This window comes from Hyperolius riggenbachi, chromosome 10, assembly GCF_040937935.1.
Source record: "Hyperolius riggenbachi isolate aHypRig1 chromosome 10, aHypRig1.pri, whole genome shotgun sequence".
Taxonomy (NCBI): domain Eukaryota; kingdom Metazoa; phylum Chordata; class Amphibia; order Anura; family Hyperoliidae; genus Hyperolius; species Hyperolius riggenbachi.
Window position 1 is genome coordinate 114,064,804 of NC_090655.1, and position 18,393 is coordinate 114,083,196.

The 18,393-nt window shown below is 44.7% G+C and overlaps 1 protein-coding gene and 1 long non-coding RNA gene across 4 annotated transcripts in view; one reads left to right on the forward strand and one right to left on the reverse strand.

Moving 5' to 3' along the window:
- The window catches only part of LOC137535700 (uncharacterized), a 119,466-nt gene extending 104,086 nt beyond the window's left edge, over window positions 1–15,380 (reverse strand). For both annotated transcript variants that reach the window (XR_011024452.1, XR_011024453.1), the window contains exon 1: window positions 15,345–15,380. This is a non-coding gene — a long non-coding RNA (uncharacterized lncRNA). The remainder of the gene's footprint in view (window positions 1–15,344) is intronic.
- The window catches only part of PIK3AP1 (phosphoinositide-3-kinase adaptor protein 1), a 169,387-nt gene that overhangs the window by 91,692 nt on the left and 59,302 nt on the right, over window positions 1–18,393 (forward strand). For both annotated transcript variants that reach the window (XM_068257564.1, XM_068257563.1), the window contains exons 7-8: window positions 70–266; window positions 5,558–5,750. In XM_068257564.1, the coding sequence (XP_068113665.1) occupies window positions 70–266; window positions 5,558–5,750 (390 nt within the window). The remainder of the gene's footprint in view (window positions 1–69; window positions 267–5,557; window positions 5,751–18,393) is intronic.

An 18,393-nucleotide genomic window follows, 5' to 3' on the forward strand; every position in this document is an offset into this window, starting at 1 on the left:
TAAAAGGGACATTTCCCTTAAAGGTATATGTTTAATAAATCATAAAATGTCTTTACAATTTTGTCATAGATCAGCGAGATGAAGAATTACCGACCCTACTTCATTTTTCTGCAAAATATGGGCTGAAAAACTTGACAGCCCTTCTTCTAACCTGTCCAGGAGCTCTACAGGCTTACAGTGTGTCCAATAAGCATGGAGACTTTCCAAACTACCTCGCAGAAAAATATGGTTTTAAGGACCTGCGACAGTTTATTGATGAATATGTGGTGAGCCTATTTGTCATAGTGGAGGCTTATTCATTATGTAAATATATATATTATTGATTTATAAAGTCCCAACATATTCCAGCGCTGTGTAATATGTTGGCGCTTTATAAATACAACAAATAAATAAATAAATAAATATTCCGTGGCTCTGTACAAAGTGAGAACAAAAACATGAGACACATATTATTACAGACAATGGTGTAAACAAAATATAGGCATTGGTACAAAATACAGAATTGGTAGACATAGGAATCACAGTGATAACTGTAACATGATGAACAAAATATTCATATAGCAAATACTGCAAATTCCAAGACATAAAAGGATGGGAGAGCCCTGCACTTGTAAGTCCATATTATTACTTTCAGCCTCTACCCACTTATTGTTGTGAATATTACTATGTTTTTTTCTTTTATAAAACCTGATAATATATTACATTGGACTGTAAAATAAATACAGGTTGTGTTAAGTACAGGGACACAGTATTTAAAGTAAATAAGACCATGTTTAACCACTACTGAACCACCAGTAGTATTAAAATGTCCAGTTGGTCCCTGTTAATGGACCAATGGACGTTTTAAAACGTTCGGTGTTTCTGACGCTCGTGCACACGCATGTTTGCGCGCACCCATGGATGCACGTGGCCAAAAAGCTATCTGATTATGTATATAGGGTATAATGTTAATTGTGACAAGCAAGAGCATAACATTTGGGGTATTTGAGACCTGAAGCCAATGACATTTGAATTTTTTTTTAGCTGCAAACTGAATGAGAAGCAATACATTTTTTTCATGTACTGTGTACTAAAATAAAACACTTGTAAAAGAAAAAAAAAATTGACAGAATTGAAAAGAGAATACAAAAATTATGTGAGGGAGCAGGCTGGTGTTGTACTTTATACTGGTTGAACTCGATGGACGTATGTCTTTTTTCAACCAAAATAACTATGTAACTATGTAACTATGTAACTTTAGGACGTTTTTAAAATATGTATGCCACAAGGGTGTATTACTCTTATTTTTGCTAATAAGGGCTTGTAATCATTGGTAGTGTGCAATGAGAAATCAAGAACCACAACATAGAAAAAATATAGCTTTATTTCCAAATAATATATTGTTACCATATTTTGTACTAGATATTCAAATCTTGTGATAACCAGGACAAATAGGCAGATAAAATGTGTGGGTTTTATGTACAGTAGCATTGTTTATTTTAAACTGTAGGGGATGGAATTTGAGAAATTGCGCAATTTTAAATTTTTTTCCTTGTTTTTTTCCTTTAAAATGCATAGAAAATAAAGTAATTACTGAAAACAAATATCACCCACAAAAAGTATTGAAAAAGTTATTGGCAAATGAAAGGGAAGAGCGTTGACAGGTGAAAATTGCTCTGGTCCGTTAGGGTAAAAACTCTTGGGGGTGAAGTGGTTAATTAGTAATGAATATTCAGGTCAGAGGGGCATGGCCCATATTTAAACTTTTTCTGTCCCTAGGCCAAGTATATTGAGGCTCCCTTCCATGTGCAGCAGAGCCCCTCCCATTCCATGTGCAGCCCCCTATTCCTTGTGTAACATCTACTGTATGTACAGCAGCCCCTTTCTATCATGTACAGTTCCCTTGAGCATCAGTTTCCTTTTTCATGTTTTGCTCTCCATTTGCAGCCTCCTCTTTCATATGTAGAAACCACTATTTTATGTCCATGCGCCCCCTTGGGCAGCAGTTGACCTAGGCCTGGGCCTTTGTGGCCTTCCCAAAAATACGGCCCTGCAGAGGGGAGAAGGGAAAGAGGGTAGGTGAGTTTGAAGAAGAAAATTTAAAGAGACTCTGTAACAAAATTTTCAGCCTTATTTCTTCTATCCTAGAAGTTCCTATACCTGTTCTAATGTGGTCTGTCTTACTGCAGCCTTTCCTAGTTGCACAGTGGCTGTATTATCTCTGTTATATAATCTAATCTTCTTTTCTTTGTCAGATTTGTCAGGCTCAGGCACTCAGGCAGGAATGTGCTGCTCTGCTTGTGATAAGCAGAAGCTATACACACCCTCTCCACGCCCCCTGCAGGCTCTGTATAAGTCAAAGACTGAGCTTCTCTCAGCCTATCACATGCTGGTTAGCAGCCGTGTTTATTGTTTGTAAACACTGCCTAAAACTGGCAATTACAAGCCAGGATTGCAGAAGGGAGTGGCAGAAACAGCACAGAGGGGCCTAGGAGAATATAATGAATGGTATGTTTTTTATTGTAAGAATTTTAGAGTACAGATTCTCTTTAAGATCCTGTTTAAATGTATAAAGGTAAGGACAAGCCTAATGGATAAATGAGCAGGCTGAAAAGAGTGGGAGAACCCCTAGGGAACAATGGTGTAGCTACAGAGACATGGGCCCTAGTGCACATTTTTCTCTTCGCCCATCAGCACTGTACTGTATGTTTCATAATTGCATAATACACACCAAGTACAGGCACAGTGTGATAGAGGTGTAAGCAGAGGAAAGAGAATGGTTTGTTAATTACCACTATAGCACCAAGGTAAGAGCTAAAGCAGCGACTGAAGGAGGGCACCAAGTGGGCCCCTAATGTCCAGGTGCTGTAGTGCAGTTGCAATCTCTGCATCTCTTATTGCCATGCCACTTGTAGGGAAGTTTTAGCAGAGCATGAGGAAAGATTATGAGCAAGAAATATATCAGTAGGTCACTGGAGGAATAAAAGTGTTGTTAAAAACATGTTCAGGTATGATGTTAACCACTTCACAGCTGAAGGGTTTTACCCCTTGACCACCAGAGCAATTTTCACCTTTCAGCGCTCCTTCCATTCATTCGTCTATAACTTTATCATTACTTATCACAATGAAATGAACTATATCTTGTTTTTTATCGCCACCAATTAGGCTTTCTTTAGGTGGGACATTATGCCAAGAATGATTTTATTCTAAATGTGTTGTAATGGGAAAATAGGAAAAAATGTGGGAAAAAAATTATTATTTTTCAGTTTTTGGCCTTTATAATTTTTAAATAATGCATGCTACTGTAGTTAAAACCCATGAAATTTATTTACCCTTTTGTCCCGATTATAAAACCGTTTAAATTATGTCCCTATCACAATGTTTCACCACAGTCTATAGGCACCCTGGTGAGGGTATCCGTGTGCTAAGCTGATATGGCGCTGTAGTCCAGCAGCTCCCAAAGCATAGGTAAAAGAGATCAGCAGCACCACGTAGATGTATTCGAGCTCTTTATTACATAAAGATAAAGCCCAGGGACAGCGACAGACGCTGTTTCGGAGACAAGCTCCTTCCTCAAGCTGTATAGGCTCCCAGTGCAGGAACCCAGTCTTTAAGCACAGCAGAGCCCACAAACAGCCCAAAAAGTTGGCCTTCACCACTGTGAGTACTGCTAGTGATTTGTGGTGGTTGGTTGAGACTGCTGGTTAGTCGAGTTCCAGATAACTGGGACTCCACTGTATTACCAGCACATGATTAAAGCAAAATAAGGCATTTGTTTTGTAGTGAGCAGTGAATGAAAATATATTTACAAGGCAGGATTTATATTTTTTCTGCTCCTAGGCCAACTTTCTTTCAGCTCCCCTTCCATGTACAGCACCCCCCACTAATCATTAGGCAGCCCCTCTCCCTCATCTAAATTTAATGTATTGTAGCCCCCTTCAGTTATATACAGATCCCTTGGGCAGCAGTTCCATATTTCCATATGTTGCTCCTTATTTGCAACTTTTGTATACCATTTGCAACCTCTTCTTCTGTTTGCAACAATCCCTCTTCCATGTCCAACCCCCCCTTGGCCAGTTGCCCCCCCCCCTCCCCCCCCCCCCCCCCCGTTGTTGTGGCCTTTCCAGAAAAGCCCTGTATGTTGTCATAGAACAGAACACCATGTCAGTATCCCTTCATTGTCTTTTTTTTTGTTTCAAAAAGTTTTATTGAAACAGGCATAACATAAGACATGCATGGCATATAATTGAAATGTATAATTAGTACATACTGTTCTGCAAATTACATGACAATTTTAATAGTCATTCGGATAAATCGCATTAGGTTTAATGAATTACTAGTTTGTCTAAAAATAAGAACATGACTCAGGTTAATGTCCGCCTCAATTTTGTGTTTCAAATTTTTTTTTTACTTTTATGAATTTTTATAACAGGAAAGGAGGGTGACAATCGTATTAGGTCGCAGACCATTGTATAACAGAGGTTTGACACATTTACCAAAATAAAACGTCATTGTAAAGTCCAAATAAAGAGGACGTGTCCATGAGTCCTGCCGAAGCTTCTCATCCAAAATCATGTAGTGTGGTTGAGGCCAAACCAATAATACCAATTCTAGGCCAACGGGCCTAGGAATAGAAGGGCAGAAAAAGACGGAAAGAAAAGAAAGAGAAGGAAAGAGGGGAGAGCGGGAAAGGGAGGACGGGGGTGTGTGTGTCAAGAGTCTGAGTCACCTTTAGCTGCCATTGGATCCTACAAGTTACAGGGTTCAATACCTCGAGTGAGACCAACATGCAAGCGCCAAGGGTTCCAAATTCTGTCTAATCTGTCCACCCTATCTTCTAGCACGACCGCCATTTTTTCTTGGTGCATAAAAGCTGTGACCCTGCTTTTCATCTCAATAAAGGAGACGAACTGTGTTCTCCAGGCTCGGGCTATACTCTGTTTAGCTGCCACAAAAATAAAGTGTGCTAATGCCTGTTGGTCTCTGTTAAGGGATTCTAGTCAAAAATGTAACAGGGCTGACCAAGGGTCTATAGGGATGTCGACCTTGAAAAGCAAATAGAACAACCAGAAGATTTTAGACCAATATCTGGATAGCATGGAGCAAGACCAGAAAGTGTGGACCATGGTCCCCAAGAACCCGCACCCCCTGAAACATAGACCAGAGTTAGAGCTTGAGGGATGTCTCAACCTGGATGGAACCCAGTACAAACGTAGAAAGACTTTGTAGGCAGATTCTACAATTGAGAGATTGATTGAGAGTTTTGGAAGAGTGGACCAGGTCTCCTCCCATCCCTCCCTGTCCCTAGCCCCACCCAAGTCAGACTCCCATCTGGTCACATAAGGATACGTCCGCCTCAATTTTAAAGCTAGACTCATCAAGAAGAGTCGAACAGCAAGAGATAGAATTGATAATCTCCAAATGTATCAGCATTAATACTTGCTAGTTGCTAATTTTTAATTCCAATAGCAGGATTAACTAACAAGAACAGCAATAACAATATAACTGAGTTTGGTCAGAAAACAGACTTAATCAATTAATCCTGATACAGAATTCTTTTTTTTTTTTTTTTATAAAGGAAACTGCTGATTTGCTAAAGACACACTTTAAGGAAGAGCTAATGCAAGGAGAAGGTGGTGACCCCATGTATGTGACAATGGCAAACCTTTCCACTGACATACTTATGAAGTGTTCGCTGAACCCAGGCTCTGATGAGGACCTCTATGAGTCTATGGTGGGGTTGGTGCCTCAGCTTGAAGGAGATGAAACATGTGAGTCTAACAAGAATGTCCAAATGTCATGCAGTTACAAGCCATATGTATCTACATTTTCTGTGGTCATTTTAAAATAGCACACATGAAATCGTTTCATTACAATGCGGAGACTAAGGACCCAATTCAATTCACTTCATGTCTTCTAAGTTTTGGCCTAGGAGATAATGCTTCATGTTCTGTTTTAAATAACTTTTCAGCACTCTGAATTGAAAAAGTACCAAACGGTATGAGAAAAAGTACTGTCCAAATTATTCTGTTTTCTTGCTTGCTGGTGGCTTAAAGAGAGCCCGAGGTGGGCTCAAAATAAAAAAAAAAAAGTAGGCTACCTAATCTGCAGGGCTGAGCCTAAAGTTTTGAAATACGAATATCACTAGGAGAAATCTGTGCACTGCTTTTCCCTTCATACTTCTTGTATAGTTCTACTCATTATTTAGCATAGCAGATGTCCTTAAAAACATCAGCTGTGAGAATAGGTTTATTTATGTACAAGGCTGTCAGGTGACAAAGCAGGTAATTTGGGCGCCAGTGGTGCTTCTGTAAAATGGGATCTGCATAGACTACAGTGTTAATTGTAGCAATAGCGGCGTACAGTAATTAATATCGATTTAGGTGGTGCAGATTTCGGTGAAGAGGGTTTCTAGTGGCGAATATGGCGCTGATATCCGTGTACATTGTGGCAAGGGTGGCAGGGATCTGATAGGGATAGGCAGCGATAGAGGAAGGATTTGAAGACATAATAACAAAAGTTGTTTAGATGATAGCTTTAATGACTATCTGCACAAGATTTATTTGCAAGCTTTCAAAACTGTAGGTTTCTTCTTCAGGCATGTTTCAGAACTGGATCATGTTCTGAAACATGCCTGAAGAAAAAACTTAAAGTTTCGAAAGTTTGCATGGAAATTTTGTAGTTAGTCATCATTGAAAGTATCACCAAAACAACTTTTGTTGTTATGTCTTCGGATTCTCTCCATGACCATGTATCTCCATGTATGGAACACACGCAAATACAGGGAGTGCAGAATTATTAGGCAAGTTGTATTTTTGAGGAATAATTTTATTATTGAACAACAACCATGTTCTCAATGAACCCAAAAAACTCATTAATATCAAAGCTGAATATTTTTTAAAGTAGTTTTTAGGTTTGTTTTTAGTTTTAGCTATTTTAGGGGGATATCTGTGTGTGCAGGTGACTATTACTGTGCATAATTATTAGGCAACTTAACAAAAAACAAATATATACCCATTTCAATTATTTATTTTTACCAGTGAAACCAATATAACATCTCAACATTCACAAATATACATTTCTGACATTCAAAAACAAAACAAAAACAAATCAGTGACCAATATAGCCACCTTTCTTTGCAAGGACACTCAAAAGCCTGTCATCCATGGATTCTGTCAGTGTTTTGATCTGTTCACCATTAGCATTGCGTGCAGCAGCAACCACAGCCTCCCAGACACTGTTCAGAGAAGTGTACTGTTTTCCCTCCTTGTAAATCTCACATTTTATGATGGACAACAGGTTCTCAATGGGGTTCAGATATGGTGAGCAAGGAGGCTGTGTCATTAGTTTTTCTTCTTTTATACCCTTTCTTGCCAGCCACGCTGTGGAGTACTTGGACGCGTGTGATGGAGCATTGTCCTGCATGAAAATCATGTTTTTCTTGAAGGATGCAGACTTCTTCCTGTACCACTGCTTGAAGAAGGTGTCTTCCAGAAACTGGCAGTAGGACTGGGAGTTGAGCTTGACTCCATCCTCAACCCGAAAAGGCCCCACAAGCTCATCTTTGATGATACCAGCCCAAACCAGTACTCCGCCTCCACCTTGCTGGCGTCTGAGTCGGACTGGAGCTCTCAGCCCTTTACCAATCCAGCCACGGGCCCCTCCATCTGGCCCATCAAGACTCACTCTCATTTCATCAGTCCATAAAATCTTAGAAGAATCAGTCTTGAGATATTTATTGGCCCAGTCTTGACGTTTCAGCTTGTGTGTCTTGTTCAGTGGTGGTCGTCTTTCAGCCTTTCTTACCTTGGCCATGTCTCTGAGTATTGCACACCTTGTGCTTTTGGGCACTCCAGTGATGTTGCAGCTCTGAAATATGGCCAAACTGGTGGCAAGTGGCATCTTGGCAGCTGCACGCTTGACTTTTCTCAGTTCATGGGCAGTTATTTTGCGCCTTGGTTTTTCCACACGCTTCTTGCGACCCTGTTGACTATTTTGAATGAAACGCTTGATTGTTCGATGATCACGCTTCAGAAGCTTTGCAATTTTAAGAGTGCTGCATCCCTCTGCAAGATATCTCACTATTTTTGACTTTTTTGAGCCTGTCAAGTCCTTCTTTTGACCCATTTTGCCAAAGGAAAGGAAGTTGCCTAATAATTATGCACACCTGATATAGGGTGTTGATGTCATTAGACCACACCCCTTCTCATTACAGAGATGCACATCACCTAATATGCTTAATTGGTAGTAGGCTTTCGAGCCTATACAGCTTGGAGTAAGACAACATGCATAAAGAGGATGATGTGGTCAAAATACTCATTTGCCTAATAATTCTGCACTCCCTGTAGAGGAAGGGTTTTAAAAACAGGGTTATGTTCAGAGATAATAGCAGTAAAAATTACCAATATTTTACTATAGTAAGAAATCAGTAATTTTCTTAATATTTCCCAATATTCTACTTGCTATCCCTGCACCCAGATTTCTGCAGCACCTTTTTTTACATGTACTCCTCAGGTCAATCTGAAGGGCAATGAGGGCAATAAGTAGCTAGGTTCCCAGGTCCATATGCCAGCCAAGACAATATTGTATATCTCCAACTGGTCCCTTTTTTTGGGTGCATCGTACCTCTTTTGGTACCAAATCAACAATATAACTGAGTTTTATTGTTATCTACTAAATAATACTACCAATAAATGAAGCAGCAAAACCCCCACCCAATACCTGTACTCAAGTGTACAATGGCAGGAGCTGCAAGAGGTCATTCTTCTGAAATATGCATGAAAAATTACATAGGGCCTGGCATCTTACCCATTACAAGTTAGAACAAGATCCCATAGATAAGCTCCATTAGAACAAGATCCCATAGATAAGCCCCATCGTATGCATGTCTGGATAAATTCTGCTGTGTGGCCACGCAGTACTGCCCACCATAGAGAAATGATCTGTAATTCTGATATAAAGAAGGAAGCAACGAAACGGCTTATGGTTTCACCTCAACAAGCAAACATTCTCTGTCAACTGAAAGCCAGTTATTGGCTAAGTAATGTGTAAGCTTATTATAAATATGTAATCAAGAGTGGACCCACGACAGGCATTTTACAAAGCATGCTGGGTTTCCTGATCAGAAGGATTAGCACTGCATGTCTGTTGTTATCATAGCTAAGGTAAATGAAAGTTAAGGTGACCATACATCTAGATTCGACCAAGAGACAGATCTCTCTCTGATTGAATTCCCAATAGCTCTTCTATAGCAAGTACAGCTGCTATGCCCCTCCCCCATAACAAGCTGCAGGTATTCTCCCTCATAGTAAGTGTAACCTGCTTAAAGTGGACCTGAACAGGACAGAAAAAAAACAGAGATAAATGCACCGTATATGTATTCAGGGAGTTTAACCTGTTTCATCCCCCCCCCTCATTTGAGTCTAATCACAAGTTGTAATTTGACCTCCACCCCTGTGTCACATGACTGCCATGGCAGATAAGCTTATCTGAAAGCACAGGCTGTTAACAATATGTCTGCTTCCATCACTCAGGATTTTATTGTAGGATTTGTATTCAGCTGTAACAAAGAAATGTTTTTGTTTATAGGTTATAATGCTGTTGCGTTTCTTTAGAGCAGAGAGGATATTATGAGTTCTGGTCCACTAAAACCCCCCCTCCCCCCTTCTTTGCCATAATAAGTTTGGCCAGCACAACTCCTACCCCTTTCTCCATAACAAATGCAGACACAATAACCTCCCTTTCCATCCTGCCAAATAACAAGTGTGGTCTCTTTTTCCACCCCCATAAAATAAAGTGCTTACACCATCTGAAGCCCCCCCACCCATATGTAGAGTAATGCTGCAGCAGTTCATAATCTCTACCCTGCACACAGGAGGGCAGTCACTGGATACCAGAGGACCCGTGTATTGGAGGTAGGAGGGAAGAAGTAGGCAGTTGGAGGGGCAGTTGGAGGTAGACCCATGTATTGGAGGTAGGAGGGAAGAAGTAGGCAGTTGGAGGGGGACACATGTACTGGAGGTAGGAGGAAAGAAGTAGGCCATTGGAGGGGCATTTGGAGGGGGAGCCATGTATTAGAGGTAGAAGGGAAAAAGAAGGCAGTTGTGGAGGGGCAGATGGAGGTGGACCCATGTATTGGAGGTAGGATGGTAGAAGTGGGCAGTTGAAGGGGTAGTTGGAAGGGGACCCATGTTTTGGAGGTAGGAGGGAAGAAATAGGCGGTTGGAGGGGGATCCATGTATTGGATGTAGGAAGTAGGCAGTTGGTGTGGCAGTTGGAGGGGGACCCATGTATTGGAGGTAGGAGGGAAGAAATAGGCAGTTGGAGGGGGACCCATGTATTGGAGGTAGGAGGGAGGAAGTAGGCAGTTGGAGGGGGACCCTAGTACTGGAGGTAGGAGGGAGGAAGTAGGCAGTTGGAGTGGCAGTTGGAGGGGGACCCATGTACTGGAGGTAGGAGAGAAGAAGTAGGCAGTTGGAGGGGGACACATGTACTGTAGGGAGGGGGAAAGAAGTAGGCCATTGGAGGGGCATTTGGAGGGGGAGCCATGTATTAGAGTTAGGAGGGAAAAAGAAGGCAGTTGGAGGCGCAGATGGAGTTGGACCCATGTATTGGAGGTAGGAGGGAAGAAGTGGGCAGTTGGAGGGGGACCCTAGTACTGGAGGGAGGAGGGAGGAAGTTGGCAGTTGGAGGGGGACCCATGTACTGGAGGTAGGAGGGAAGAAGTAGGCGGTTGGAGGGGCAGTTGGAGGGGGACCCATGTACTGGAGGTAGGATGGAAGAAGTGGGCAGTTGAAGGGGTAGTAGGAGAGGGACCCATGCACTTAAGGTAGGAGGGAAGAAGTTACGCGGTTGGAGGGGGACCCATGTATTGGAAGTAGGAGGGAGGAAGTGGGCAGTTGGAGTGGCAGTTGGAGGGGGACCCATGTACTGGAGGTAGGAGGGAAGAAGTAGGCGGTTGGAGGAGCAGTTGGAGGGGGACCCATGTATTAGAGGTAGGAGGGAAGAAGAAGGAAGTTGGAGGGGGAAACCATATACTGGAGGTAGGAGGAAAGAAGTGGGCAGTTGGAGGGGTAGTTGGAGGGGGACCCATGTATTGGAGGTAGGAGGGAAGAAGTAGGCAGTTGGAGGGGCAGTTGGAGGGGGACCCATGTACTGGAGGTAGGAGGAAAGAAGAAGGCAGTGGGAGAGGGACCCATGGACTGGAGGTAGGAGGGAATAAGTAGGCAGTTGGGGAGGGACCCTAGGACTGGAGGTAGGAGGGAAGAAGTAGGCAGTTGGAGAGGGACCCATGCACTGGAGGTAGGAGGGAATAAGTAGGCAGTTGGGGAGGGACCCTAGTACTGGAGGTAGGAGGGAAGAAGTAGGTGGTTGGAGGGGGACCTATGTATTGGAGGTAGGAGGGAAGAAGTAGGCAGTTGGAGGGGGACCCTAGTACTGGAGATAGGAGGGACGAAGTAGGCAGTTGGAGTGGGAGTTGGAGGGGAAACCATGTACTGGAGGTAGGAGTGAAGAAGTAGGCAGTTGGAGAGGGACCCATGTATTGGAGGTAGGAGGGAAGAAGAAGGAAGTTGGAGGGGGAACCATGTACTGGAGGTAGGAGGAAAGAAGAAGGAAGTTGGAGGGGGAACCATGTACTGGAGGTAGGAGGGAAGAAGAAGGAAGTTGGAGGGGGAACCATGTACTGGAGGTAGGAGGAAAGAAGAAGGAAGTTGGAGGGGGAACCATGTACTGGAGGTAGGAGGGAAGAAGAAGGAAGTTGGAGGGGGAACCATGTACTGGAGGTAGGAGGGAAGAAGAAGGAAGTTGGAGGGGGAACCATGTACTGGAGGTAGGAGGGAAGAAGAAGGAAGTAGGAGGGGGAACCATGTACTGGAGGTAGGAGAGAAGAAGAAGGAAGGTGGAGGGGGAACCATGTACTGGAGGTAGGAGAGAAGAAGAAGGAAGTTGGATGGGGAACCATGTACTGGAGGTAGGAGGGAAGAAGAAGGAAGTTGGAGGGGGAACCATGTACTGGAGCTAGGAGGGAAGAAGAAGGAAGTTGGAGGGGGAACCATGTACTAGAGGTAGGAGGAAAGAAGAAGGAAGTTGGAGGGGGAACCATGTACTGGAGGTAGGAGGGAAGAAGAAGGAAGTTGGATGGGGAACCATGTACTGGAGGTAGGAGGGAAGAAGAAGGAAGTTGGAGGGGGAACCATGTACTAGAGGTAGGAGGAAAGAAGAAGGAAGTTGGATGGGGAACCATGTACTGGAGGTAGGAGGGAAGAAGAAGGAAGTTGGAGGGGGAACCATGTACTGGAGGTAGGAGGGAAGAAGAAGGAAGTTGGATGGGGAACCATGTACTGGAGGTAGGAGGGAAGAAGAAGGAAGTTGGAGGGGGAACCATGTACTAGAGGTAGGAGGAAAGAAGAAGGAAGTTGGATGGGGAACCATGTACTGGAGGTAGGAGGGAAGAAGAAGGAAGTTGGAGGGGGAACCATGTACTGGAGGTAGGAGGAAAGAAGAAGGAAGTTGGATGGGGAACCATGTACTGGAGGTAGGAGGGAAGAAGAAGGAAGTTGGAGGGGGAACCATGTACTGGAGGTAGGAGGGAAGAAGAAGGAAGTTGGAGGGGGAACCATGTACTGGAGGTAGGAGGGAAGAAGAAGGAAGTTGGATGGGGAACCATGTACTGGAGGTAGGAGGGAAGAAGAAGGAAGTTGGAGGGGGAACCATGTACTGGAGGTAGGAGAGAAGAAGAAGGAAGTTGGAGGGGGACCCATGTATTGGAGGTAGGAGGGAAGAAGTAGGCAGTTGGAGGGGCAGTTGGAGGGGGACCCATGTACTGGAGGTAGGAGGGAAGAAGAAGGCAGTGGGAGAGGGACCCATGGACTGGAGGTAGGAGGGAATAAGTAGGCAGTTGGGGAGGGACCCTAGGACTGGAGGTAGGAGGGAAGAAGTAGGCAGTTGGAGAGGGACCCATGCACTGGAGGTAGGAGGGAATAAGTAGGCAGTTGGGGAGGGACCCTAGTACTGGAGGTAGGAGGGAAGAAGTAGGTGGTTGGAGGGGGACCTATGTATTGGAGGTAGGAGGGAAGAAGTAGGCAGTTGGAGGGGGACCCTAGTACTGGAGATAGGAGGGACGAAGTAGGCAGTTGGAGTGGGAGTTGGAGGGGAAACCATGTACTGGAGGTAGGAGTGAAGAAGTAGGCAGTTGGAGAGGGACCCATGTATTGGAGGTAGGAGGGAAGAAGAAGGAAGTTGGAGGGGGAACCATGTACTGGAGGTAGGAGGAAAGAAGAAGGAAGTTGGAGGGGGAACCATGTACTGGAGGTAGGAGGGAAGAAGAAGGAAGTTGGAGGGGGAACCATGTACTGGAGGTAGGAGGAAAGAAGAAGGAAGTTGGAGGGGGAACCATGTACTGGAGGTAGGAGGGAAGAAGAAGGAAGTTGGAGGGGGAACCATGTACTGGAGGTAGGAGGGAAGAAGAAGGAAGTTGGAGGGGGAACCATGTACTGGAGGTAGGAGGGAAGAAGAAGGAAGTTGGAGGGGGAACCATGTACTGGAGGTAGGAGGAAAGAAGAAGGAAGTTGGAGGGGGAACCATGTACTGGAGGTAGGAGGGAAGAAGAAGGAAGTTGGATGGGGAACCATGTACTGGAGGTAGGAGGGAAGAAGAAGGAAGTTGGAGGGGGAACCATGTACTAGAGGTAGGAGGAAAGAAGAAGGAAGTTGGATGGGGAACCATGTACTGGAGGTAGGAGGGAAGAAGAAGGAAGTTGGAGGGGGAACCATGTACTGGAGGTAGGAGGGAAGAAGAAGGAAGTTGGATGGGGAACCATGTACTGGAGGTAGGAGGGAAGAAGGAAGTTGGAGGGGGAACCATGTACTAGAGGTAGGAGGAAAGAAGAAGGAAGTTGGATGGGGAACCATGTACTGGAGGTAGGAGGGAAGAAGAAGGAAGTTGGAGGGGGAACCATGTACTGGAGGTAGGAGGGAAGAAGAAGGAAGTTGGATGGGGAACCATGTATTGGAGGAAGGTGGGAAGAAGAAGGAAGTTGGATGGGGAACCATGTACTGGAGGTAGGAGGGAAGAAGAAGGAAGTTGGAGGGGGAACCATGTACTGGAGGTAGGAGGGAAGAAGAAGGAAGTTGGATGGGGAACCATGTACTGGAGGTAGGAGGGAAGAAGAAGGAAGTTGGAGGGGGAACCATGTACTGGAGGTAGGAGAGAAGAAGAAGGAAGTTGGATGGGGAACCATGTACTGGAGGTAGGAGGGAAGAAGAAGGAAGTTGGAGGGGGAACCATGTACTGGAGGTAGGAGGGAAGAAGAAGGAAGTTGGATGGGGAACCATGTACTGGAGGTAGGAGGAAAGAAGAAGGAAGTTGGATGGGGAACCATGTACTGGAGGTAGGAGGAAAGAAGGGTACTTATACGTTAGCCGGGCGCATCCGGCAGGTGGCGCTGTTGTAGCTAATTTCAATGTAAACGAATAAATGGTGTTTGAAGTAAACTGCAGTTAATGGAATTAACATAAAGCCGGCGGCAATGTAACAGATCAACCCGCCGGCTTAATCTGTTGTTCTTCTCCCCCTTTGCCCTCTCTCTTCTATACAATGCTGGCAGCCGGCGGGGACATGCGTGTCCCCCCAGAGTCATTCGTCGCGGCAGGGAATCCTGGTTGTTTGCTTGCGACGAACGACTGTGTAGGGACACGCGTGTCCCCCCCCAGCTGCCAGTGTTCTATAGGAGAGAAGGACAGAAAAGTGACACGGCTTCATGTTAATTCCATTAACTACGTGAAGTATGAATGAAAGTATGAATGAAATTAGCTACAACATGCGCCCGGCTAATGGATAAGTACTGAAAGAAGAAGGCAGTTGGAAGGGGACCTATGTCTTAGAGGTAGGATGGAAGAAATAGGCCCACTGAGCATCCCCCCCCCCCCCCCCTTCCCTAGAAGATGTCCTGGTCTGCTCCACAATAGCTATGTCACTGTACTTGCATTTCAGAGCTATAGCTCTGCAGCTCAGTCTGAACAGGATCATCATCATCTGTGTGTTGCCACAGCTGTAAAAAAGAGACAGATTAGCTCAGTTTACCAGCTCCTCATGACACAGTGCACACGCATGCAAACAGGTGTGAAAATAAGTCTGCAAAAAGCAGCCCCTTCTTTGTGCAAGCGGTAGATATGTCATGACAAACCTAGAGAAAGGAAGGTGTTAACCAAGACCCTTTCTGCTGGAAACTCTTTACTTATCTTACAGCATCTGTAGGAAAAAAAAACATTCAAAATATCATGTAGTGGCAGACTTGTGTTTCAGCATTCTTTCTTATTGTAAAATGAAAAATATGTGCTAGAAGCTATGAAACTTTAAGAGCTTACTAGAGTTCACCTGGGATTGTGTCAACTGTATTTAATGCTAAAATCAGTTGCTGTCAGTTACATATCAGTTGCTGTCAGTTAGAAAACGTCACCATGGTGATATTCCAACCTCACATGGTCTCGTGGTCAACCATCACCAGAAAAGAGTAAGAGGGGCTTACCAGCTGCCAACAACCCACATTATAAGGTTGTATGTCTTGCACTCAGTGGTAATCCTAACGAACCTCGAGCAGATATGGATCCAAACTTCCACCACTCCCTCACTCCGATATATGGTATGGTATCCAGGAAGGCCAACATATAAACACAACAAAAAACTCTAAGTGTAAACCGTTTATTGTAAAAACAATCGTTATAGACCGTAAAAAACAAGATAAAAACAAAGACTTACATACTGGGCCCAGGAACTGGGAACCCCTAATAAAAACTTGTGCATGTAAGCTGGTCCACAGCCAATAAGATATTAAAGGTGCCGCCTGTCTTCTTTCTTCGTTTCTTTGGAAAAACTACTAATTTTGTGGCCTTTGAATGTTGTTCATTCTCGGCAGCGATCATATGTTCTATTTCCTTGGCGCTGATAAACTGTTTGCTTGTATAACTGAAAGGACAACTGATGAGCAAGGTAATGCCCATGTTTCCCTATGACTCAAGTGGGCGATATGACAGTTCAGCAGTGTGCTGACCAGGAAGCTGTTATGGGGTAAAGGGCATGTTCAAAATGGAGGATGGAGAATTCCATTAATCACAGTGGACAAACAGGATGCGGGAGAGGAGAAAGAGATTGATGAGTAGACTCTTAATAGTAGACTTTTAATTCTCAGTTATGGTTTGTTTTAACAAAATCCCCTTTTCCTGACACTTAACCTTAATCAGTCTTTTGTACCACAGAAGAACCCTTAAGCTGGCCATACACTGGCCCGATTTGCCGCTGTTTCGACAGCAGATTCTATCACTGGGATCGAATCTGCTGCCAATTGTTCGCGCTACACGCCGAATTTCGATCCATTTCGTCCGATCTCGTCGATCGCTCCGTGCAGGAAGAAGCAAAGTATGCTGGACCTGGAGACCAGAGCGCAGGCACAGCAGCGGTGACCGGGAGGACTCGCGCCGGCGGAGCAGGTAATGTATGCGGGGGGGGGGGGGGGAGCGTCAGCAGCACCAATACCACAACAGATTGTGAACGGTTTCAGGCTGAAATCGGTTCACAATCTGTTTGCAGTAAAGGTAGCCATACGATCCCTCTTGTGGAGGAGATTACACAGATCACACCAGGAGCTATGAACAAGGGAGCAAGATTGCTCAAAGCGACTGCAGCTTGAGCTTCTGATAACCGCCACAATAAACAAGACACAATGGTTGCTCAGTGTGACCGCAGCACTGAGCATCTGATGTCCACCACACTGAGTAACACAGACAAACAACAGACAGACGGAATTCTTGCCAGATTTCCGATAACCGTTACAATAAACAAGACACAATGGTTGCTCAGTGCGACCGCAGAACTGAGCATCTGATGTCCACCACACTGAGTAACTGTAACGATCGGTGTAACACAGAGAGGGTCTGATTATTGGTGATCTGCAGTATCACCAAAAATACAGAGATATACCTGATTATTGATGATCTGCAGTATCACCGATAATCAGATATATTACTAACCTCTGGACACCTGAGTAATATGAGTGTTTGGTGCAACAGTAATACTTTGAGAACAATATCTGGAGGACAGGTACAAAGGCAGTAAGGAATACTGCACTAGGGAATGAGTACCTTTCAGCAGCCTGAGAATCTCCCGCAGGGAGGAGCCAGACTGGGAGAGGAAAGGACCAGAGCGTGAGTGACACCAATAGGAGGATGTCACTGACTGATCTGTGAACTATCTCTAAACTGAGGAGATAGTTCTCAAGGTCGGGCAAGCCAGGTCGGCAACACACGGACATACAAAGTACAAAGACAGGAGGCTGATTCGGTAATCCTAAGGCACGCAGGGTTTGGCAACAGAGTATCAGATATAGCGAAGTACCGAATCAGTGAACAGAAGAGTGGTCAGGAAAGCAGTAAGTCATAACAGATAATAAACAATGCCTAGTCTTGGATGTGAGCTCCGTGATCATCAACACCCTGGAACTAGTCTGACATATAACAGAATGGTAACACAAGTCCCTAATCTTGGGTGTGAGGTCCTTGATCATCAACACCCTGGAGCTAGTCTGAAGTATAGCAGAATGGTAACACAAGTCCCAAATCTTGGGTGTGAGGTCCTTGATCATCAACACCCTGGAACTAGTCTGAAGTATAACAGAATGGTAACACAAGTCCCTAATCTTGGGTGTGAGGTCCTTGATCATCAACACCCTGGAACTAGTCTGAAGTATAACAGAATGATAACACAAGTCCCTAATCTTGGGTGTGAGGTCCTTGATCATCAACACCCTGGAACTAGTCTGAAGTATAACAGAATGATAACACAAGTTCCTAATCTTGGGTGTGAGGTCCTTGATCATCAACACTCTGGAACTAGTTTGAAGTATAACAGAATGGTAACACAGATTCTGACAATAAGGTCTGAGTGCTTCCACGTAGTGATCGCAACGGCAGATAACCAGCGAATGACCAGCACCCGGTATATATAACACAGCGCTCTCCAGCGCCTCCCCTAAGTGCTGGACCAATAGGAACTGGTTGAATCGTCAGCTGACCGGCTTGGTCAGCTGACTCCCTTCTGGCTGTCATAAAAGTTCTGCCTCTCAGCGCGCGCGCGTCCTTCTGAACCTGTGTGGACTATCAGTCCCAGCCACACCAGACATGTGTTGCGTACCACCCGCCGCGCTGGACGCGGAACCAGCCGCACCGCTATCAGGGCATGCGGCGGTTTCTCCGCGTTCAGCCATACTGGCATATGTAGGCCTACGCGTGCAAACCGCTGCGTTGGATGCGGAATCAGCCGCCTTGTTCTGAGCACACGCGGCGGCTTTTCCGCATTTTCTCACAGTAACAAGGACAGACAACAAACAGACAGACGGAATGCTTGCCAAGCTAATCACTGCCC